General features: G+C 42.7%; 1 protein-coding gene across 1 annotated transcript in view; it reads left to right on the plus strand.

Annotated features, from left to right (window-relative positions):
• The first annotated feature begins 7167 nt into the window (after positions 1 to 7167).
• ACTN2 (actinin alpha 2) overlaps positions 7168 to 24260 on the plus strand; it is an 80391-nt gene continuing 63298 nt past the window's right edge. The window contains exons 1-2 of the mRNA XM_056852410.1: positions 7168 to 7378; positions 21776 to 21890. Coding sequence (XP_056708388.1) covers positions 7250 to 7378; positions 21776 to 21890 — 244 coding nt within the window. The 5' untranslated portion in view covers positions 7168 to 7249. The remainder of the gene's footprint in view (positions 7379 to 21775; positions 21891 to 24260) is intronic.

The raw sequence follows: 24260 nt of genomic DNA on the forward strand, positions 1-24260 counted from the left end.
TAGAATCGTCCAGTCTTTCAGTGTCTTGGAATAAGACCCTGTGTCCTGTTTGGGTCAGTCCATGTTCAGCCAAAGCTTTTCTCTTTGCACTGGCTTTTAACTAAGGGGGTCCATCTGTTTTAGCGATTTCATGGTCTGCTCCTAGCCTGAGGCCTATTTTATCAATGTCGTCTGAGGCTTTTTGATGTGGCTCCTTTTTTAATAGGGCTGCCAGGAGGTTGGTAACCAGCAGGAGACCCACCCTAGGCAAGCAGCGTTGCCAGGTCGCTCTTTGCAAATATTGGGAGGTTTTTGGGGGTGGAGCCGGGAGAGGTTTGGGAGGGCAGGGACTTCAACGCCATAGAGTCCAATGGCCAAAGTGGCCAATTTTCTCCAGGGAAACAGATCTCTATCGGCTAGAGGTCAGTTGTAATAGCAGGAGATCTCTAGCGAGTGCCTGGAGGTTGGCAACCCTAGGCAAAAACATCACTTCAAGTGGGACCAGAACTGACGTCATGGCATCAGCATGACGCCAGTTCCCCCCGCTACCCCCCCCACTACCCAACTGAATAGTGGCGGGAAGAGCCAGCAAGGCAGAAGACCTGTCCCTCGTGTTTTGCAGTTTTTATTACCTGGTTTGATTTTTAATGGCTTGCTTTAATGTCTGTTTTGTTTTTACTGTGATGGTGGTGGAAGATGCCTCCGTCAGAGCTGACTTACGGCGACCCTGAGAGTTTTCAAGGTAAGACACGTTCAGAGGTGATTTGCCATTGCCTGCTGCCATGTGGGCTGAGAGTAGGGTTGCCAATCTCCAGGTGATGACTGGAGATCTGTTATTACAACTGATCTCCAGGCGACAGAGATCAGTTCACCTGGAGAAAATGCCTGCTTTGGAAGGTGGAATCTATGGCATTATCTCCTATGGAGGTCCTTCCCTTCCCCAAACCCTGCCCTCCCCAGGCTCCACCCCCAAATATCCCAGAATCTCCTAACTCAGAGTTGGCAATCCTGGCTGAGAGGTGGCATATACATGTTGTAAATGAATAAATAAATAGTGCAATTCAAAATTTCTCATCTGGAGGTTGGCCAAAGCTTAATTTCAGTGTGAATGCAAGGCCAGTGTGAAACATCTTAGTACACTGAAAATGTACCAGAATGGTCAAAGGTCTGGAATCCATGCCCTATGAGGAGAGACTTAAGGAGCTGGGTTTGTTGAGTCTGGAGAAGAGAAGGTTAAGGGGTGACATGATATCCATGTTTAAATATTTGAAGGGATGCCATGTTAATGAGGGAACTAGCTTGTTCTCTGTTGCTTCAGAGACTAGGACATGGAGTAATAGATTTAAACTAAGAGAAAAGCGATTCCACCTAAACGTTAGGAAGAACTTTCTGATGGTGAGGGCAGTTTGACGGTGGAATACCCTGCCGGTGGGGGGGGGGGGTGAAGTCCCTGTCTTTGGAGGTCTTTAAGTAGAGGTTGGATGGCCATCTGTCGGGAGCGCTTTGATTGTGGGATCCTGCATGGCAGGGGGTTGGGCTAGATGGCCCTTGTGGTCTCTTCCAACCTTGTGTGATTTTGTGATTTGTGATCTGCAGATTTAAGTATCTGCCATGGGGCCATGTTGGCTATGATAGACAGACACACAGACATAGATACGGGATTTGCACACATCTTCAGGTAATCTTCCCTGCAACTTTCTTGAGTGGAGGTTCCTTGACCAAGTGGCAGGGTGGGTGGTGGTACCAGTCTCCCACTGCCCTTGATATACATGGCTAGGTGTTGCACATATATATATAGTTCCTTTCTAGCACCCTCTCATTACAGGCCTTCCAGTGTCAAAGAAAAACTCATTTATTCCAAAAGGCCTCTGAGTCGCATTGGTGCTTTGCCTTTCCCCTGTGTTTTATTTGCATTGTTTTTACTGATTGCTTGTTTGTGTGTACTGTTGCCTTTTATTTTTGTAGATTATGGTCTCTTCTTCTTGTGCTATCTATAAGCCACCTCGAGCATATTGTCCGTAAAAAGACAACCTAGAAATCGCCGAAAGAAATTAGGAAGAGGCAAAAGTAAGGCTCTGTTCTGCCGTATGGAGATTCCTCTGTGGGCAGATGTGGAGCCCAAGCAGGGAAGGATTGGGCTCTGCTGAAAGAAGGGATGATTGCAAATACAAATTTATCAGATGTGTCATCTGTCACAGGAAGGACGAGGATCACTGAACCCACATACACAGATGTTGCCTTGTTATATTGTTGTGATGATTTAGAGGGCAGTTTGCACCATGTCACCCACTTGCTTTGACCTTGGCATCGCTCAGTAAATCAGGTTGTTTGCTGTGATGCCATCAGTACAGAATTTCTACACTCTTTCTAACAATACTTTCACATTGTACACCAAGATCAGGCGACCTTTATTTCCTGAGTGCCGCATGCAACACAACATTTACCTGTGAAAATGCTGGTGTGCCCGCAAACAAAAGGTGGGGGGATTAAGCTTGTGCTGGCTGCAGAAGAGGCTCACCCTGAGGGGGAGCAGAGACAGTGGCATCTTCTGTTCTTGAGAGAAGTGGTAGCACCGCATGTGCAGCTGGTAGGGTTGGCAGCTCTGGGTTGGGAAATACCTGGAGATTTTGGGGGTGGAGCCTGAGGAGAGTGGGGTTTGGAGATCAGTTGTAATAGCAGGAGATCTCCAGCCACCACCTGGAGGTCATCAAAACCAACACAATCGTGCTGCAATATGTTGTTGACTTATCAAAAGCAGACAGCAACTATGGCTCTAATCTAAGGTAAATATTTCTAAAAGAACAGTATTTTAATCAGCTATAAATCTACACATTTTAACATTTCACAAAATTCCAACATCCAAAATACATTCACAAATGGAGCCTGAGGGGGGCGGGGTTTGGGGAGGGGAGGGACTTCAATGCCGTAGTGATAAATTCTGAGGACTATTTATTAATACTGCTACCATTCAGAGGGATGAGATAGTTGATCATGGCTTATTGTCATTAAGATCAGTCACACACACGCACAGAAGACACAAGACGTCTGTCTTGGTTTAAAAACAATCTTTACTAGATTTAACTCAAGGGTAGGGTTCACTGGGAGATAAAACAAATAATCCTTTCTACATTCTAATTTTCCTATGCTTGCCAGAAGGCTCTGGCAGGCGCTAAGCTTACTCTTGAGTAGGCATTCTTAAAGGACAAGATTGCCTCTCCATCCTGCTAGGCTGGGATTGAAACTCGAACTGGGGTACTGCTTTCACTTCTAAACAAAGGAAAGCAGTAAACATGCAGATTGCTTGTGTACGTGACTAACAAACACGTTTGCTGTGGATACTCGCTGACCACATGGTTAATTAACACATTACATCATTTCCTTGAACTGGTCAGTATCTATACATTCAATATTAACTCTTGACTGTCTGACATGCAACAAAAGCTTGCCACTAAATACCCGATGCTATACAGCACCGCTGATTATTCATAGGTAGGGTTGCGAACCTCCAGGTAGTGGCAGAAGATCTCCTGCTATTACAACTGATCTCCAGCCGATAGAGATCAGGTCACCTGGAGAAAATAGCCGCTTTGGCAATTGGACTCTATGACATTGAAGTTCCTCTCCTCCCCAAACCCCGCCCTCCTTAGGCTCCACCCCAAAAATCTCCAGCCGGTGCCGAAGAAGGACCTGGCAACCCTATTCATAGCGCACAGCTGTTTGAGCCTACAACCTATCTGTGGGTCAAAAAGGCAGTGACCAGATTTAAAAAAAAAGATTTCGGATAAACTGCAGACATTCTGATGCATACTTATTACTTGAAGATACGACCCAGTGAAATTGATTGTACTTACCGAGTAAGCAGACATATAGAACAGGTCTTTCAAAAGGATTACAGTCCAGACATGTGAGTGTTAGCATATCAATAATGGCTCTTCTTAACAGAAAGGGTCCAGTTTCCTTTTCTCGCTGCAGCCTGTGGGGTTAAATAATCTTATGCAAAGAGGTCTAATATGGATGCCAGTCTGATGGCACCTTATGCAGTCTGCTTGTTTCTTTTGATAGGGATTGTGCCTAAGGCATTGATGGTGACACCCCTTTGCAAATATTCAATGACTGCACAGTATTTTTTAAGGATATATAAAAAGGATATATTTTAGCCGTTGGTTCCTGAAAAGTACTCAGTACCGGCTAGTCACAGATGTCCAAGTGGCTAATGAAAAATAGGAATGCAGCCAAGTTATAATGAAAACACAACAGCCTGTAAGTTTGTGGTAAGCTATTCTGTACCTCCAAAGTCCTGCCCTTCCGTTTCGTTCCTCTCCCCTCCTCCCTCTTTCCCCTTGCATTCCCACTGCTGAACCATTTTTAAAACCGTGGATCTGCCTCACCATTTTTTCCAATCGTATGCCAGCACTATTTGTAGTTTTCCACCTGTCACCATGGGTATTACATTGTAAGTCTGTTTGGTGTGCCTGCAGTTTTAGTGCGGGAATAGAGTGGGAGGACGAGATTGCTTTTGGTGCTGTCTTTTTGAAATGTATAAGGCTATGTCGAAAGAGGCTACCATCCTAAGAATCCTTACATGCAAGCAGGCTCTGCTGAACTAAAAGGGACATTGTTCTACGTAAAGTGTTTAAGAATCGGCATGTCAGTTTTCTATGAACAATGTCCCTATGTATAATGTGCAACTCTATGTACAATTCTATGTATAATTCTCATGTACAATTTCCAAGTATTTCTTTGTAGAAATTAACATTTCTAACCGTTGAAATTCATAAACATCAGCACAACTTTAACAGAAAAGAAGAGAGTTTAAAAATCAATAAGGCTTGGCTTCCTGTCCTGAAAACCTCCAGACAAACAAAGACTACAGTCCACAATAGCCATGCAGATTAACTTTGGATTCCACATGTTAACAGATCACTTCGGGATACAGTGGTTCCACATTAACATACCACACCCTCATTAGCACATTACCTTGATACTTACAGGACAATGATTAGCACATTACCTTTAATACTTTGCAGGACAATGACTCAGCTCAAACGCAACCCCCTTCTGACCATATATTACTCTTCCTACACACTTGACACTGAGAGACACTGTCCTTCAGTGTTACTCCTCTGAAGATGCCGGCCACAGCTGCTGGCGAAACGTCAGGAAAGAAAATACCAAGACCACGGTCACACAGCCCGGATAGCCTACAAGAACCGATGAACTCTGACAGTGAAAGCCTTCGACAATATTTCTAACTAATGTCATAAGTAATTTGTGGGCCAATTTGGTGTGTTTTAGAAACCACCCACGTTTACCCTCATGGAATTTCCACTGCGGTCTTTTCCTGATCCTCCAACCTACCTGTTTATCTTTCATTATTTCTGTGAGTTGTCTTCCTTTTGTACATACAAAAGTATTCAGATCATTTTTCAAAATGCAAAATGTGGGTATAGCCCTAGTGGTTGCAAATATATTTGCGTTGAATTTGTTCCCCCCCATCATAAATGATGACATCTAAAATATTTACAATCTTTTCTTACGTAAGAGCGTATCTGAGGTTTACAGTTTCTTTCTTTCGACTTTCTTCCTCCTTTTTGGTATTGTATCCTTCGTGTAGATCATAAACTAGTCTAGAAGGGGTTCTTTGCCCAGTGCTTAGTACAATTTCAAGCTAAAAGCCATAATCACTTTCCCCTGCATTTTCAGATGGCCAGCAGCCTTGTGTATGCCCTCATGTGGTCAGATAGTGAATTACAACACTCCAGAGAAATTGCTCACCAAGACATTGGAAAATGGCAATTCCATCAGTGGAAAGACTGAAGGCGTTTGCATTTCCAGAGCCATGTTCCCATGTGAAAATAGTAGCATTTTCTTGTAAAAGGTGATTATACTTTTAATTATACCTGGGCCAGTACCTTGACTGATTAGGTTCCTCGAGTGTGATTTTGTGAACAAACTCTACACATCTCCATGTGGAGATCAGCTTTTGCAATGTCGGCTGTTTCTTTCCGTTGTGTTAACAGTCCTTGTATATTCAGCAATTTGGAATGCGATCCTGAGCAGAGTTATGCCTTTCTAAATCCACTGACTTCACTTGTCTTAGAAGGGTGTAACTTTGCTTAGGGTGGCACTGTTGGTCTATTTTATTTATTTATTTAGATACTTATACTCAAACTTTTATCCTGAATGGGAACCCAGAGTGGTTTATGATGTAATTTGTCCTCTCTTCCATTTTATCCTCACAACAACCCTGTGAGAGAGAGTGACTGACCCAAGGTCACCCAGCAATCTTTCAAAGAGCTCATAAATGCACCTGTTTTTGGAAGTTATTTTCAGTTGTGGGGACATCGAGGAATTAATATGGTTGTTGGAGTGATATAGCATGTCTCTCCCTTTGTTGATTCTGAAACTTATCACAGCATTCATAATGATGTTCTAAATTGATCTCCAGACCGACGACGAAGCATTCTGGCAACAGTTTCCCCGCATTTACATTCTGTATTTAGTTTCAGACAGATATCCCACTCTTCCTTGGGAAATTCTGGAGCAGTTTTCACGGACGTCTTACTGGTTTCTCATCCAAAGCTGCACTGAATTGCTCCAAAGGTATTAACTGGGACTGTAATCCAGGATGGGGAAGAGGCACTAGAATTTTTCTAGAAAAAATAACTCCTAGAAGTTGGTTATGTGAAACAGCCCTTGCAAACCAGAAGAGGCGTGAAGTGAGTAAAAGCAGAATGAATGACTCAGAGAGTGACGCTGAAGAAGGAGACTTGTCTTCTAGGCAGATTCTTGCTGTTCTGTGTCGAGAAGATCCCCACATGTCATTATATTTCTTTCCCTATTCACTGAGCAGTGAATGCAAGATTACATTCATTCACTTCTAAACGCTGTCAAGAACTGACTTGCAATCAACAAATGAGGGACTTGAACGGGGAGGGGTGGACGGTCCAAGCAGCAGCAGCATCATGTGACAAGGCAACCCAGGGATAATAAGCAGAAGCAGCAGCCTTTGGTGTGAGCTCGTGGGCTTCCTTTGGGAGAATCGCAGCAGCAATAGCTGTCCAGGGGCAGGAGAGGGAGAAAGTGAAGTCAAGCTCTTACCTGCAGCCTGACAACTTTCCCCATCCCATCAGCAAGGCCTAGAAATAAGAACAAGGAAAAAAAATCCTCTCTCTGCCTGGTTGCAAGATTTTAAAGGGGGAAGAAAATTTGAGAGTTCCTTCTTAAGAACTAAGAACAGGTGTGAAACTGAATCTGATTCTTAAGCAAAATGACAACTCAAATAGAAACTAGTATGCATTATAACTATGAGTATGAAGAAGAAGAGTACATGAACCAAGAGGAAGAATGGGACAGAGACCTGCTCCTGGACCCTGCATGGGAGAAACAGCAAAGGAAGGTCAGGAAAAATATTAATGTTTTAAACAATATTGTATGCATTTGTACAGATGTGGGTCTGCTAATTTGTTCTGTGTCCGGTTGCAGTTGGGACTAGAGAAGAATCAATACAAAATTTAATCTCAGGATGCATGTTTTAGATATCCATTGTGGTCCTAGTAGTAGGACATTATCTGTTAAAATACTGGCTGTCTTACAATGAATCTATAAGAAATCTGAGCATAGTTCAACGGGATTCGTAGGTTGAGAGATCGAGTGACAAAGCTGCATGGTAGTTACATGTACAATTTACGGCCCATGAAGTGTCTTGTATAATGATTTTGTAGAGGCTATTGTTGTCTTAAGAGATGGATCAACTCTATAAAGGAAGCCACGGCCCTCAGTTTGCAAGATCTGAGCAAGGCTGTTAAGGATAGGACATTTTGGAGGACATTGATTCATAGGGTCGCCATGAGGCAGAAGCGACTTGATGGCACTTAACACGCACGCACGCATTGTTATCTTGGTCAGAGAGACTCAAACCCACCATGTACGCAACTCTGGAAATGAGATGACACGAGGGGCTGAGAGCGGGCATGCCGTGAAGTCGTTGCCCGTCTGCTTCCTCCTGTCCCTGAGTTTGGAATTTCCAGTGTTCATAGGCTAAGAATTTTAAGCATTGCCGCAAAGCTTTCCAGGAGTCCATCAGCAGTCGTTCAGGAGATGCCTGTAGACAGCCCGTGTGGCATAATGATCAGAGTCCTGGACGAGGGCCAAAGACACCTGGGTTCAAGCCCCCATTCTGCCATGAAGCTCCCTGGGTGACCTTGGACCAGTCAGTCTCCCTCTCCAAGACCTGCCTCACAGAGCTGTTGTGAGGATAAAATGTGTGTATGAGTGGGACTATTTGTGCTTTCCTAATCTGCTGCAGGAAGGGGAGAATATTAATAAGTGGCTGGCACTTCATTTGGCCAAAGGAGTGTGCAAGTAATTTATTTGCAAAACATGACATTTTGCTGTTGCGCTTTGAACCACAGGATTACAAAGCTTTGATAGGATACATGTTAACATAACACAGAGGATTGCCCAATAAAATATGCAATTTCATCTCATTTGGTTACAACCTTCTGGGCAGTTCCCCTGCACAGACCCCAAAGGAAATGAATGAGAACATGCAAGGGCACAGTAAGTGCTTGGGGCAGCTTTCGCTGATTTTTGTGGGAGTTGCCTGGGAGAATTTCCCCTTTGCTTCTTTATTGGTAATTTCCTTACAAAGGACACTTTCAGCATTTTTTAATTCATCTATTGTCTTCCAAGATATACTGGTGCTTTCCTAAAATGATTTGAACTAGCTTATCAAGAGGGAACATGCAAATTAAAATCTTCGAATATCCTGCATATCCTGTAATATGCAAGCAAGTTGATATAAATTAGTTTCAAAGCAGTGTTCATTTTGAAACTTGTTAGAAACACAGAGGGAATGTTTGAGTAAGGAATTAGTGCATAGTGAACTAGTAAGGAGTGATGATACACAGGCAACGAACCTTCTCTAGTAACACTTTTCAACCAAGCAGGCTATATGCCTGAGCTGTGTTATGTTGGTTCTGCAATCCTGCATGAGCTTGTCTGTCCATGTCTACTAAGAGAGAGAAAAGAAGTTACCTGAAATTGTTGCACTGCATTTTTATTCCCCCCCTCCAAGGAGTTCACGGCAACACACATGGCTTCCTCTCCTCCCTGTTATCTTCACAACAACCCTGTGAAGTAGGTTAAAATTAAAGAGATTAACTTGCCCAGAGATATCCACTGAACTTCATGGCATAGTGGGAATTGGAACCCAGCTCCCTCCCCCACCCCTCCAGTCTTTGTCCAGTGTTCTCACCACTACACCTCACTGGCTATTCAGGTAACAAATTTCCTACCCAGAAGCCAGCGTGGTATAGTGGTTAAGAGCAGCAGACTCTAATCTGGAGAACCGGGTTTGATTCCCCACTCCTCCATATGAAATCTGCTGGGTGACCTTGGGCCAGTCACAGTTCTCTCTGAACTCCCTCAGCCTCACCTACCTCACAAGGTGCCTGTTGAGGGGAGGGAAAGGGAAGGCGATTGTAAGCGGCTTTGAGACTCAAAGGTAGAGAAAAGTGGGGTATAAAAACCAACTCTTCTTCAGAAAGTTAGATGCAATTAAACTTTGTTGAAACCAATATGTCAAGTTAGTTGCTATGAACATAATTATTGTTCATTTCAGCTGTTTAGCATGACTTATTTTCTTTGGATTGGGGCCAGGTATATTTCCTCTAGCTAATGAACTCTGGTTCCCAAGCAATACAGATGGTCTTACCTGGAATTATTATTTTATGGAAAGCAAGACCACATCATTTGCTTCTTTTAATCTACCTGTGTCATCCCAAAGAGTTGCCACATCATGAAAAACAGTATAAAGTAATGCAGGGCATAAATGGAAATGTAATCTGCATTTGTAATCCTTACATTTTACTTAAGGATAAATTTTCCTACTCCAATTGAACAGCAGTTTACAGTAATCTAACAATACTGCCATTCTTTTCAGTGGGGTGTACATACGGGCTCTCTATGCATGCCCCACAGATGTGAATGACACCCCTTATTTTTACACTGTCCTGAGCATTTAAAACAAATGTTACATGGACATACACATCTATAAATAATATTGAAAAGAAGGCATTTTCTTTCCTCGGCTTGGGCTGTCACATTTGTGTTCCCAGGAACAACATACTTTTTCAACAGAAGGACGGAGGGATTTCAAAAGATCTGAGGGTGCCAGACTCCGCTTCATAGTGCTAAAATAAGGTCCACCCGGTACATTCCTGATATTCATATATATATGATGAGAAGGTTATAGATGCAGTGTGGCAGAGCTTTGTTCAAACTAGTAACATAATATTAAACAGTGATCTCCCAGCATGCCTGACAGTTGGCTAGCATACATGTACTATGAGACAATCTTGGAACAGGACAGAAATAAATGCCATTGTTTCTATTGTGGGCTGCCCTCTCCAGACTTGCCATTTCAGGATATGCATGGTATGAGATCTGTCAACAGTTGCTGGTAACACATGATGACGTCCTTTGGATTACAATGGATGTGACGCCTAATTATAACCCCAGTTTGTAGAGTGTCCTGTTCTGCAGTAATTCAGGTTCTCTAGTGTAGGATTCTGAGTTTTGGAGGCTGCCATAAATGTGGTCTACAGTTTATAAAAGTGACTGTCCAGCAGAATGGTATTTATCATTCATTGAATGGGAGTGTAGCATAAAGGAGGAGCGCAAGCTTTCCTATCCAACGCAAGGTGATTTCTTTTAAACTCACCTTCTTATAGCCACATATACCCTCATTCTTGTGAACAGATCAAAACGTGTACAGATCAGGTATTTTGGAATCATTTTCTGGAAAAAGATTTTCGTTTTCATTATCTTAAATGCCATAATTCAGCAGAAAGTACTGAAGTCCACTGGATTCCCTTGGATCAGGCTTAATTCTGTATTGGATGCCAGTCCCTGTTTTTTGTTGGATCAGCCACACAGTGAAAACAGGGAGAGGGGAACACAAAAATTGCAGACGAGGAAGTCCAGGGAACATTCTGAGAACACCACAGAACGCAGGAATCAGAAGCTAAATTTTAAGGCCAGAAAAGCCTTCTTATGTATGAAAACAATCCCTTTTTATTAAAGGAGTGACTAAACATCTGATCGATTAAAACAGATACATAACTGAGATCTTTAATATGATATATCAACTAGCTGAATTTGATCTGTCTGTAGGCCTGACTCTCACTGCTGATTCAGGCAAGGGCAGAAATGTTTGTCACCTAGGTCAGAAAGAAATTCCTATTGATGGGCGAACTTATGTGGTTACTGAGGCAATTGGCCATAAATGTAAGGCTTCCTGTCTTCTTGGTTACCAAATCTCTGTCTTTTGTGCATAACTTCCGTAAGCAGCAGCTGCATGAATCAGATTTTTTCCTAGGAAATTCCAGGGGTGCTTACAGAGCAGTGGCTTGAGTTAGGATGTATAGAATATGCTATTAATAGTTTACAGGCATGCTTCTAGGGGCTGGCTAAATATTCCGAACTTTAGAGTGTGACTCAGGCAGTTATAAACTTGTTTATTTGGACTACTTTACACGTACATGGCATGTTGATAAGAAACTCTCATCAACTGCAAAGGCATAGGGGTGGGGTGGAAATCAACGTGCCCATTTGAACTTAAGTTCGATTTTGGATGGGTATTATGAAAGAACAAACATCTTGCAGGCGTGCTTTTCCTAGTAGGCTTCTCCATAGTATCCCAAATAGCTTCATCATTAGGATGTGCACACTGTGTTTGTGTATCAGGAGTCTGCGCATCTTTTTACAGGAAGAGATGCAAACGTTCTGTCTCAGATGTGGAGAAGGGCAGGGAACAAGAAGAACGAGGCACTTGTTCTACCTTTCCTATGCCTCCTAATGTGCGAAACCACATTAATCAAACCATGTTAATTGACTTTCATTAGGATGAGCTAATAATGGGAACAGTAGCAGCTCCAGAGCATCAATAATGAAGGAAATTGACTTGGCTGAGAACTGTAAAGAACCGGCAAGTGCATTAGACTGGCCAAGACAGCCAGCGTGGTGGTGTGGTTAAGAGCGGTGGTTTGGAGCAGTGGACTCTGATTTGGAGAACTGGGTTTGATTCCCCACTCCTCCTCATGAGTGCAGAAGCTAATCTGGTGAACTGGATTCATTTCCCCACTCCTACACATGAAGCCAGCTGGGTGACCTTGGGCTAGTCACAGCTCTCTTCAAGTGCTCTCAGCCCCACCTACCTCACAGGGTGTCTGTTGTGGGGAGGGGAAGGGAAGGTGATTGTAAGCTGGTTTGATTCTTCCTTAAGTGGTAGAGAAAGTTGGCATATAAAAACCAACTCTTCTCCTCCTCCCCCTGCTTTGGGTGACAGCCTCCTGCCAATCAGCTTTGTCCCTTGCCACCGCTTCATAGGACGGTGGGAGAAAAATTGAGGTAGCAAAATGGTGTTTGTCAACATGCTGACAAACGGGAAGTGACATAGGATGCTCTAGGATTTCTCTAGAGCAACCTGTGATGCAGTAACCTCACTTCTGTTCATGCAGCTGGAAGTGAAGCTGCGGTGTCAATGAATGCCATTTGGTTAATTCCCACCCTCCACAGTCTCGTGGGAGTAGCCAGCCTTCAGCTGGCAATCCTAAAGTGCATTACATTTTCCATACAAATGGGTGGATTCCATGAACAAACCAAATGGCTGTAATGTAACAATCAAGCCACCTGCCAGGTACAAGGCATTCTTCTGCTTTGACAAATGCTAACAGCATTTTGAATGAAAATACTAAGACGAGGAAGCCATTAATACACCAATATTAGTTAATATTAGTATTAATGTTAGGTGGAACATTAGTGGATAGCTTCTATTAACCAGAAGTCTGTAATTTCTTTTCATTAACAAAGTCCTTGGTAGCTATTTTTTTCCAAATTAAAAACTAATGTAATAGAAGCCTCAGAATGCGTTATTTGACCTAGAACAAGAATATATTAGAAGTGGATCCTCTTGTAGCTGACAAAATCTTTATTGCCTTTTTTTCAGCTCAGTTGCTGAAGGTCCCCCCCTCCCAATAAGGCTCAGCTAAGTAAGATGTGTGATCCAGAATTTCCTCACATTTTTAAAAATAATCAGCAGCCACATAAGACTGTTTTGAGAACAAAGTGGTGCATTTAACCCTTTCTTCTCATTCCCCTCCCCCAAGTATATTTAGCTCTGCAGAGGCTTCATGGATGCTCTATCTGTCTTCTTTGCCATGGAGAACTAATTGCAGCATGGGAATGAGAATTTACTTCTGGGAAACAGCCCAGGTTAAACACCCCCTCTTCCCAGTTCCACTTCTCCAAACATCAAGGAAAATGGTGCAGGGGGAGGAGGTCAGAGCCCCTACACCCCCCATGCCATGGCCCCAATCTAAATCATGCCCCATATGCCTGGGAAGCACAGAGCTCCCAGAACACATTTATGACCCTGTGATGGATGTGGGTGTGTTATATGTATAAGCCGTGGGTAGCATTAATTAGGTTATATTGCTGTGATGGTCCCTTTTGTTTGCAACTCAAAAATAGGGTACTCACTCAGTTTTCCTGCTCTTAAGTTCACACAGCAGAGACAGGTGTGTTCAAAACAACATTCATTTATTAGCAAGGAAATACAAGGATGGGAGCAACTGCTTTCAGCATGAGAGAACTCATGCAGTCTACAATTCTAACAAACAAACAGAACTAACTAAGCAGGGACTCTACCCCATGTGCGTAAGTTAATACACATACAAATCTGGGGTGGGGGGGGGAGAGAGACTTCCACTGTAATGTATACAACAAATACATCATTTCCGCCTTCTTTACTTTGGGGTGGTCACTCAGCACAACTCAAACATTACAAAGATATGGAGCCGGAGGTCACTAGCACTTGACTCACCATTGGGGTTTGCCTTTACTGCTAACCCATCACATAAGTCTATAAATTTAGCAGGCAATGACCATAGGGTTGCTGAGCTCCAGGTACTAGCTGGAGATCTCCTGCTACTACCACTGATCTCCAGCCGATAGAGATCAGTTCCCCTGGAGAAAATGTCCGCATTGGCAATTGGACTCTATGGCATTGAAGTCCCTCCCCAAACCCTGCCCTCCTCAGGCTCTGCCCCCAAAACTTCCCGCCGGTGGTGAAGAGAAACCTGGCAACCCTAAATGACCACCTGCCCAGTCTTAGTGTCGACACCCTCACTGGAGTGTCAGCCAGTTTGGGAAGGATACCTGGAGTAGAGCAGCCACCCCCCAACCCATCTATGGTTGAACTTAAAACCAAACTACGTGGTCAAATAAATTTTGGTGTGCTGATGTTATGTCTTTTATTCTCTTCTTCTGTATTGATTATTATTCAGGAAAATACCTTGTATGCCCTCTAAACACACAGGAGACATGAGGTATTTGGCAGCCTCTAATAATCTGAGGCCCTAAACTGTAGCTTACTTAGCTTGTGCATAAATCCAGCTGTCCCTGAGAAGTACACGATGCTGAATGATAGTGTGGTAGGTGACGTATTGTGACAGTCTGGACCAAAAAATGAAATTTATCACAAAAGTAACCTGAAGCTAGTAATGAAGTGCGCTTATCCATGTGTAGATCTAGGAAGAATAAAACAAGCCTTATAAGTGGGGGACCTGCAAGAACCTGTGGGGGGCATCTCATTGTCCCCACCCCCAATATTTCTTTTTCCCCTTTCTCTGAAAGCCCCCCCCACTTTTCCACTTTTCCTGCTTCCTTTCCTTTTGTCCTTCCCACCCACCAGCCAACCTACCTTTCCCTGTCCTCCCCTGGCTTTACTTTTCCTCCTTCCTTCCCCCTAGCAGCCTCTCCCTGGGAAGATTTTCAGCAGTTCTAGCTGCCAGGCTGGGCCAGGCCCAGTTACATAGTGGGAAACCCACAAGGAGTTGTAGGAGGCACCTCGATTTCCCCTCTATCTCCCTTCCCACACTATTTCCTCTCACCTTTCCCTGCTTGCTTTCTCCTTCCCACTCACCCACCCATCCACCTTTTATCTGCCCCCCATCTTCAACTATATTTATTATTTATTTACTTCATTTATAGTCCACTCTTATCCACAATGGGGACTCAAAGCAACATACATTATTTTCCTCTCCTCCGTTTTATACTCACAACAACCCTGTAAGGTATGGTAGGCTGATAGTGTGTGACTGGCCCAAGATCACTTCATAGGGTTGCCTGATCCCCGCTGTTAGCAGGGGGTCCCCCGCTTTGATGCCCTGCCCCCAGTGCTCTTCAGCCAGCCAGCGGGTGAACTTACCAGCAGTAAACTTAGACCAAGGCCCCTGGTATCCGCAACGTGGCAATGTCATTTCCAATGTGCACTGGATGTCCTTGCTTTGCCAATGAGTGTGGGGACGATCTAGTATTTGGGCAAAACTCTATGGTAAAATTGGCTTCTACCACAGAGTTTTGCCCAAATATCAAAGGAGCCCCATGGTCATTGGCGTGTGATGACATCACTTCGGTTGCATACCGGAAATGACGTTGCCACATTGTGGATGCCAGAGGCCTCGCCCTAAGTTTATTGTTGGTAAGTCCTCCCCGCCAATTGCCAGGAGGTACCTGGCAATCCTATCAATACATGAGCTTCCACAGTGGGGTGGGAATTCAAACCTGAGTCTCCCAGATCCTCGTCTGAAACTCTAACCACTATATTGTCGAAGGCTTTCACGGTCAGAGTTCATTGGTTCTTGTGGGTTATCCGGGCTGTGTAACCGTGGTCTTGTCCTTCAGTGTTACTCCTCTGATGATGCCTGCCACAGCTGCTGGCGAAACGTCAGGAAAGAAAATACCAAGACCACGGTTACACAGCCCGGATAACCCACAAGAACCACCAATCTAACCACTATATCACCCCGGCTTTTGTGGGGTGGTTGGTATGGATCAGCAACAAGCAACTGGACCTGGGTGAGTCATGCAAGTCAAGTGGTAGCACGTCATCGTGTGGTGGCTACTGGGCTTGGCCTGGATGAGTCCTCCCTTGCAGGCTAAAACAGTCTGGAAATGACCCTGCCCCTCCCCCTATCATTTACTGACAGAAACCAAGGCTTGTCAATACTGCTGTGGTTGCCTAGCAATGCCCACTAAGGACATATGTCTCTTAAAGCTACAGGTGCTCATATCATTTGGGGTTGGTTAACCCCCATGCATTTTTTTTAGATTTCATATTTCTCTGCAAACATGGGGTTTTTCTTAGGTTTGTAGAAAGCGCTGTCTTATCTGTTCATGGCTCTAATCTCTGGATTTACATATCCACAGATTTGGTAATGTTAAAAATTAGATATAGTTATGATGATGATTGTCACTAACTTTTGAGGAAACTTCACACTCATGAATTCTTCAGTGGAGCAGATATATTTAAAACAGAAATTGTATTCAGGATATGTCAGATCAATATCATATTTACTTTTATCTTTCTTGTCTATTGATTGTATCTTTCTGGCACTTTTCTCATGCAATGGTAGCAGCTCTATTAAATGGCCAGTGAGGACTAGGCAGCCAGACAATGTGTCGGAAACAGCGCAGACCTGCATAACTTCCCAAACCAAACACAGCCAACCTCCTGGTTTTACTGCCTGCTAAAACATGTGGATAGGCAAGAACCTGGCATCCCATAATAGACTGCCTGTGCTAGAACTGAACAGAAGGGACATAAACCATACAGCATACGCTGTAAGGTGACCAGCTTTTAAAGAATAAGAATTTTTTTTTTTCACAAAATGCCTGGGGATATGTCCTAACCATTATGGATATTATGCAGTGTGGCATCCAGTTCAGCGGACATCCATGATGCCCACAAAGGCACAGGCCGCAAATATATAGCATTCCCCAGCATCACTGATGCCCTAGCCACATGTGTGAATGGAAATCACATTTTCTCTGTAACAGAAAGTTGTGATTTGTCTTTAGGAGAGTCAGCTGGCTACACTGAATCAGATGAGTACCAACCATGCATTCATTGTTCTGTAAATTAATCATCTAGAAAGTCCCTCACTTTCCCTACGATATTTATTGGCTTTGTTACTGATCAGATTGCCAGCCAGGGTACCCACTGCTTTTGGAGTTTTAAAAACATGCTAAGGTAGATTTAGTTCTTTTGAACTAAACTTCTATTCTTCCTTTTAGTTACTCTAATCCTTACTTTGTGAATGCCATCTTGATATATTTATAGTTGTTTTATGGTTATTGTTGTCTTAAGCTGAAGTTTTATGGTTTTATATTGTTTTAGATGTTGTTACCCACCCTGAGCCCAGCCTGGCTGGGAATGAGGATGGGCTGTAAATTTAAACAAATAAATAAATAAATAATTCTATCAAACAGCTGAATTATAAATGTTGCTGGTAGGCTACATTCTTATGCTCCATTTCCTCCATAGCCCCTTTCTTGTTCCTGTCTTCTATTTGGGACCTAGAACCCAATAAACGTATAGGTTATGCAAGGTCTTGTTGGTCATAGAATAATTCCCAGCAATTCAGTCTGCAAATGGTACATTTAGTTTTAAATGGATGGATACCTTGGACAGCTAAGTGTAAAGCTGAAAAGTTCAGTTTTTCATGTGTGTGTCTACACCACTGTTAACACACAGGTTTTCCATTTCTGTGTGGCATTTCATTGCCATCCGATACACAGCTGTGTTCCCATGTGTTGAACAATGAAGAAAAAAAAGGATCTTATCTAATTAATTCAATACTATTTCCAATCTCAAGGGATTAGAGATTTGCAGAGTATAGTTCTATGTGCTGGGCTGACTGCAGCTTGATCTTTAAGACCTGAGCATATTTTGAATAGTTTCTTGTTGACTATTAATAGAAGAGATTAGTCAGAGCCAGCAGTTTGTACTCTCAACAAATGGGAAGAATGAAGGCTCAATAAAGGGGACTGCATAACATGAAAGGCATTAGGGTTGGCTCTGTTCTGTTCATTTGCTCCTCTGGGCCTCTCCAGAAGCACAGATACCATGCTTCCTGGTGCCGTTTTCTCCATGAAATGTCTGAGAAACGAATGCCCCCTGATGCCCATGCATATAGAGGTGCTCCACGTAACACAATCGTATAGACAACTACGTGCCACTGAAAGCTGCTTAAAAGCTTTTGAGTGACTTGTTTTATAATCAGTGACTTGTTTCATAATCAAAAGTGCAAAGTGAAAGGGGGACGCCACTGACGCTTGCAGAGAAAAATCACAGCTGAAAATGTGGCAAATGTATATCTCACATGACCCTTAGAAATGACCCCATGAAACTAATATGAAAGTCATCCTGACTTTCAGGTCCTCAGAATTCTTGGAGGCCATAATCTAACATTCAGCAAAGGGGTACAGCTCTATCCCTTGGTCTCAGGCTTGGTAACAATTTTTTTTAAAGACAATACAGATAAAATGTAAAAATACAGAAACCACTATGCAATTCAATACAATATGTGCAGATTATGGATCAGGACCCAGAAGTGTGACTCTTTCTCTGCCCATATGAATTAATTTCATGTTGGTCTCACTAGATGATGAGGAGTTGATGGGAACGTACTGAAATGAAAAGGTTTGAGTATGCCATGAGGTCAGCACAAGGTATTTCTGTTTGTTGATTTATGTCCTGTTTTTCTCCCCCATGGGGAACTAAAGCAGCTTCTAACGGTGTTTTTTGCTCCTTATAACAAACCTGTGAAGTAAGCTGGGCTGAGAGTGTGCCAATGGCCCAAAGTCACCAAGCGAGCTTCCATGGCAGAGTGGCATGGTGAACCCAGGTCTCCCAAGATCCTAGTCCAACGCCCCATCCACCATTCCAAGCTCTCGTTTGATTTGTGCTTTCTCTCCCTCTTAATTGAGTAGACTAAGATCACTTCACATGTGCTGTCACATCCACAGTGATTATCCCTGCCCCACAATATGGTACAAGGGACTTCATGTGTGAGACTGAAAAGCTGAGATTGAGTTTATCAGCATAAGCGGAACTGAATGGAAATAGAGCAGGGGTGGGGAATGTCAGGCCCGGGGGTCTTTTAAGGCCTGTGAAATCATTTGGTCTGGCCCTTCCTGGGTCCTAGCAGATCTCTAGCTCAGAAGAATCTGAGGAATAGAGGAATAGCCTCTATTCAAGGCAGATGTGAGTTTGTTTTGCTGAGATAAAGAACTTTTTCCCCCCTTGCAGAAGCATCATTAGCTATGGAGCTGCTAGGACCGCCCAAGAAACTGTTAACCCTTTCCCACCCAGGCCATGGAGAAATGTATTCCCTCTGTACTACAAGAGGGCTGGGGGTGGAAGTGGCAACAACGGAGGGGTTAAAGGGGGCAGGGCCAGAATGCACGGGGGGCGGGGGAGTTCTTAGCCAGTGTGTCCTCATTTTATCCCTGCAGGCGGAGGTAGCAGGAGCCGGCTGTGATTCCGGCCCTGACCATGCAGAGCAGGAGCAACTCTGGCATGTGGCTGGTCGACTACACCTGGCTGGTGCAACAGACCATCCTGTGCCACCAGGTGGCCGAGTGCACCACCGGTTGGATGCCTGCCTGCTTGCCCGCACCAGGGGGGGTCATCAGGGGCAGCTGCCTACTTGGGGCTTGGCCAGCTAATTTTTAAGTTGATAATTTTGTATGGCCCGGGAATTATGTTATAAATATCCAAATGGCCCTTGGCGGAAAAAAGGTTCCCCACCCCTGAGATGGAGGGTTGAAGAGCCTGTGCATACAATCATACATAGAATTCTGTTTTCGGAAGTCTTTTTTGTGCAGTTTTACTATGTTCCTGACAACTAGACAGTCTGAAAGATGTGTTGTGTTTGTGCCATCATTCAGGTCTGAGACAACTGCGATAAGGATTGGAGCACTGTATGGGAAAACCTTGCAAATATATTACACTGATAAATTGTGTTACTGTACAACTGTAACTATCATAGTTTCACATGAGCAGTGATAAAGATGAAAGTTTCTACCAGCTGTCCCTCAACCATCCGACCATAGTATCCAGGCAATGGCTCAAGGCTGAGAGAGCTATCTCTGGTTGTTTGCCCAGCAGGAGGAAGAGTTGGGTGTCATCAGCCTGTTGATAGCATGTAACCCAAACCTCCTGACAAGCTTTGTTAGAGGGTGCATTATATATATTAAATGACATTGGGGACAAGATTGAACCATAGTCTAGTGCCGTGTTGGCGAACCTATGGCACACGTGCCGCAGCCGGCACACCAAGCCCTCTCTGTGGGCACGCGCGGACCCGTCGCATCTGCCTAGGGCTGTGCCGTGTTGCCGTGGTGAGGGCACTGAGGGCGGTGCTCCTTCTCCCCAAGCCCATGCTCCCCAAGCCTGTCGTGGTGCCCTCCCTCTCTCTCAGCTGAGCTGCGGCCGCAGCTCAGCTGTTTGTCGGGGGCCCGCCTGTCTTCAGTCGGGGAAGGCTGTGGCCAATCACCTTTCCACGCCCCCCCCCTCAGCTGAGCTGCGGGGGCCCCGCCTGTCTTCAGTTTGTCTGGGGCCCCGCCCATCTAAAAAAGCATTTAGAAAATTCTACAACATTTGCAGACAATCCTACAAGCCATCAGGAAACCTACAAGGAATTTTCTAGCATTGTAGCAGCTGCAAAGGTGAATTTTAGTAACAGATTTTTACAGTTCCATAAGATGGAGACAACCTTGCCATGCCCCCCCCCCTCAGCTGAGCTGCGGGGCTATATATCCTACCATAGAGATACCGAGAAATTACAAACTCAGCATATAATTGTATACATAATACTAATGTTAACATATGATCAAAACCTAGTAAACAGCCTATATCCAAAAACTGCACAGAATGTGGAATTTTAATGTGTTCCTTTCTGCAGCTCCTTTTGGCCCTGGAAGGATCATTCCTGGGGTTGCTGGGCCCATGCAGAGGACCAGCCACGAGAGTCAAGGGGGATGCAGTAAGGAGGAACAAGAGGACGGTACCACTCCTCCTCTCTCTTCCACAAGAGCAGCTTCACTGAGGAAGAGAGCAATTTCATCCTCTTGCCCCTCCTTGCTCCACATTCCCTCATCCACATGGTTGTTTCTTCATGGTGGTCCCATTATTCTAGGAATGATCTTTATGGGGGATCAATAGGGACTGCAGGAACAACCATGAATATGGAAAGACTTTGTGTGACTTCCACACACGGATGGTTGGATACAAGTCACTCTTTCTCCTTTTAATATTAAAAGCTAAGTCCATTTTTCCCCATTTGGTGATTGTAATTGCCTCTTGATAGCCTGTTCTTTCCAAATTCTCATCATATATTGTATCTGATAAGAACAATTTCAACATGGGCATTCTATTGAATTATTTTATAATTTTAATGTTGTTTTTAATTGTTCTAATGTTTTATGCGCGCCACCTTGGGGATCCTGATCAGGTAGAAAGGCAGCATTAAAATGGTTTAAATAAATAAATAATGAATAATGTGGGAGGAAACCCATCCCATGACAAATTTGTCACCATATAAGTGGACATTCGATGGGTAGTATATACACCACATGTTTCTGTAGTGTATTCTCTAACAGGAGAAGCAAATAACACAGTATATTGTGTGGGGATGCTTCAAGGTATACTGTGGGCACATGTGTGAAGTGGATGGCTTAAGAAGAAGTAAAATTCTAGAAATGCTCGAGCTTACTATTCAGTAAATACCAGATAGATTTGTCTTGTATTTGCCAAGTCGGGAGGTGAAGAATTTAATGTCTCTTCCTGTAAAATAGATTGAAATCAGGTTTTAACCAGTTCTTGGTTGAAGTGCAATAGCTGTTTGCTATTTTTTTCTAACACTTTCAACAATGGTTATTGCAGACATTTACGGCCTGGTGCAACTCCCATCTACGGAAAGCAGGCACACAGATTGAGAATATTGAAGAGGATTTCAGGAATGGCCTTAAACTGATGTTGCTTTTGGAAGTCATTTCAGGTTTGTTTAAAGACTGTCACATCTTCCATACAACATATTTCTAACACTCATCGTGTTTTTGTAGTACATATTAAATGTTGTTGCAGAACTTACTTACAACTGAATGAGGCTAAGAAAAACATCATTGTGCACAACAATCTGCTGTTCCTATGTACATAGCTATATATTTTTATTAATGAACACCCTTTCAAGAGACATGAATAATCGATTTCCTTCTGACTGGCAGGAAGGAAATGGTACCTCAACAAAAAGAAAGGTAGGAGAGAGATAAACAAGAGGCAAAGCCTTATCTGCTTTGTAACATTAGGTTTTGGTATATTTTATTTTATTTTTTGTTCAATTTTATTCCTTTGTGACTTTTGCCCAGCTACATGTTTGTAACTGTTTAAGGGGCAATCCTTAGGAGCAAGGTGATTGAATTTACTTAAGAGCAAGCTGATTGAATTTACTTAGGCTAATTTGTTTATAAAATGCATTGGAATTGGGTTGCAACCAGTCATATTTTAGCATTAAACAAATTCCAAATTTGGTCAAAAGAGACTGCAAATTAAGTATAGTTGTAGTCTGGAATGGTAGAAAGTAGAACATTAATTTCTCCTCCCACCCACTACTACATCTTTGCTATCTTTACTGCTATGTAGACATCCTTCAAAACCGATGTGTATTTAACCATACATAGCTCACTCCTCAATCAATTGTGGATAGTTTTGACCAGGATGCTTTTGAATTGCTCAGTGATTCTTTTTATGTAATCAGTGGCAAAATGAATTGGAAGTAGGGTTCCACGCAACACTCTATACGGTGATATACGCTCCACAAAAATCCTTTTTTTTTTTTTTAATATAAATTTTATTGGGTTTTATGATAAAAATTTTCCATTGCATTAAACAACATCTATAACAATATCGAATTTCAATTCTAACCTAAAGTTGTTATAATTCCATATCATATAATAAAAAAGAGAAAAGAAAAAAGAAAAAAAGAAATGGAAAATTTTTTTGACTTCCCCATCACCTCTATCTGCCTCTTAATAAAAAGTTCCTCCCGTCATAGGTAATCTAATCTTGATAAAATATCAATACCATATATAAAAAACCATAATCTGTTAGTAAATATAATTATGCTTATTCAATATAAAAAAAAATCAAAAATAATCCTCTGGATCAGATTAGAAAATATTCTTCCATTCTTCCCAATTTTAACTCATATTCACAATAATGCATCCACGCCCCCCATTCCCCCAAAAACCGAACGTCATTTTCTTCATTTAGAATAGCTGTGAGTTTTGCCATTTCTGCCACTTCAAACATTTTAACAATCCAGTCTTTTTTCTCTGGAGTTTCTAGCCCTTTCCATTTCGCTGCATAAAGCAGTCTCGCAGCTGTTGTGGCATATATCAAAAAGGTTCTTTGTGTTGCTAAGTCGTCTGGAATCATACTCAATAACATCATTTCTGGTGTTTTGGATATATTCTTTTGTAGTATTAATCTCAGTTCGTTATAAATCATGTCCCAGAAGTCTTTGGCTTTGTCACAGGTCCACCACATGTGATAAAAGGAACCAATTTCTTTGTTACATTTCCAACAAGTAGGGGACATCGTTTTATAAATCTTTGCAATTTTCTTGGGTGTTAGATACCATCTATACATCATTTTATAGATGTTTTCTCGCACTGACTGTGCTTTTATTCCTTTTAAATCTTTAGACCATAATCTTTCCCATTTATTTAAAACAATATCATGTCCCACATTTTGAGCCCAGTCGATCATAGTTGGTTTAATCGTGTCCTGCTCACAGTATATTGTTAAAAGGAGATTATACATTTTAGAAATCAGCTTTGTATTATTGTCTAGTAGAATCCTTTGAAAAGGAGATTTTTCTTTAGAGAAACCTTTTTTTGCATCTTGTACAAAAACTGATTTGATTTGGTAATATTGAAGCCATTGTAAATCATCCTTAAGCAGTTGAAAGTCTTTTAGTGAGCATTTCTTTCCTTCCCAATTAGTTAGATCTTGATAAGTAATAAATTTGTCTGGTCTAAGTGGGCGCAAAGTTAGCATTTCTTGGGGCGATATCCACATCGGTGTTTCTGGTTCCAAAATGTGTTTATATCTCATCCAAATACGAAGTAGAGAGGACCTGATTATATGATTACGGAATGTTGCTTGTAATTTAATTTTATCATACCACAAATAACCATGCCATCCACTTAAGTTATTATAACCTTCCAAGTCTAGCAAACGTACATTTGACAAATTCATCCAGTCTTTTAGCCATACTAAAGCTACCGCTTCAGCATAGAGTTGAAAGTTAGGCAGTGCTAAACCTCCTCTAGTTTTTAGATCCACCAAGTATTTATAAGCAGTCCTT

The sequence above is a fragment of the Euleptes europaea genome, chromosome 7, assembly GCF_029931775.1.
Source record: "Euleptes europaea isolate rEulEur1 chromosome 7, rEulEur1.hap1, whole genome shotgun sequence".
NCBI classification, from domain to species: Eukaryota; Metazoa; Chordata; class Lepidosauria; order Squamata; family Sphaerodactylidae; genus Euleptes; species Euleptes europaea.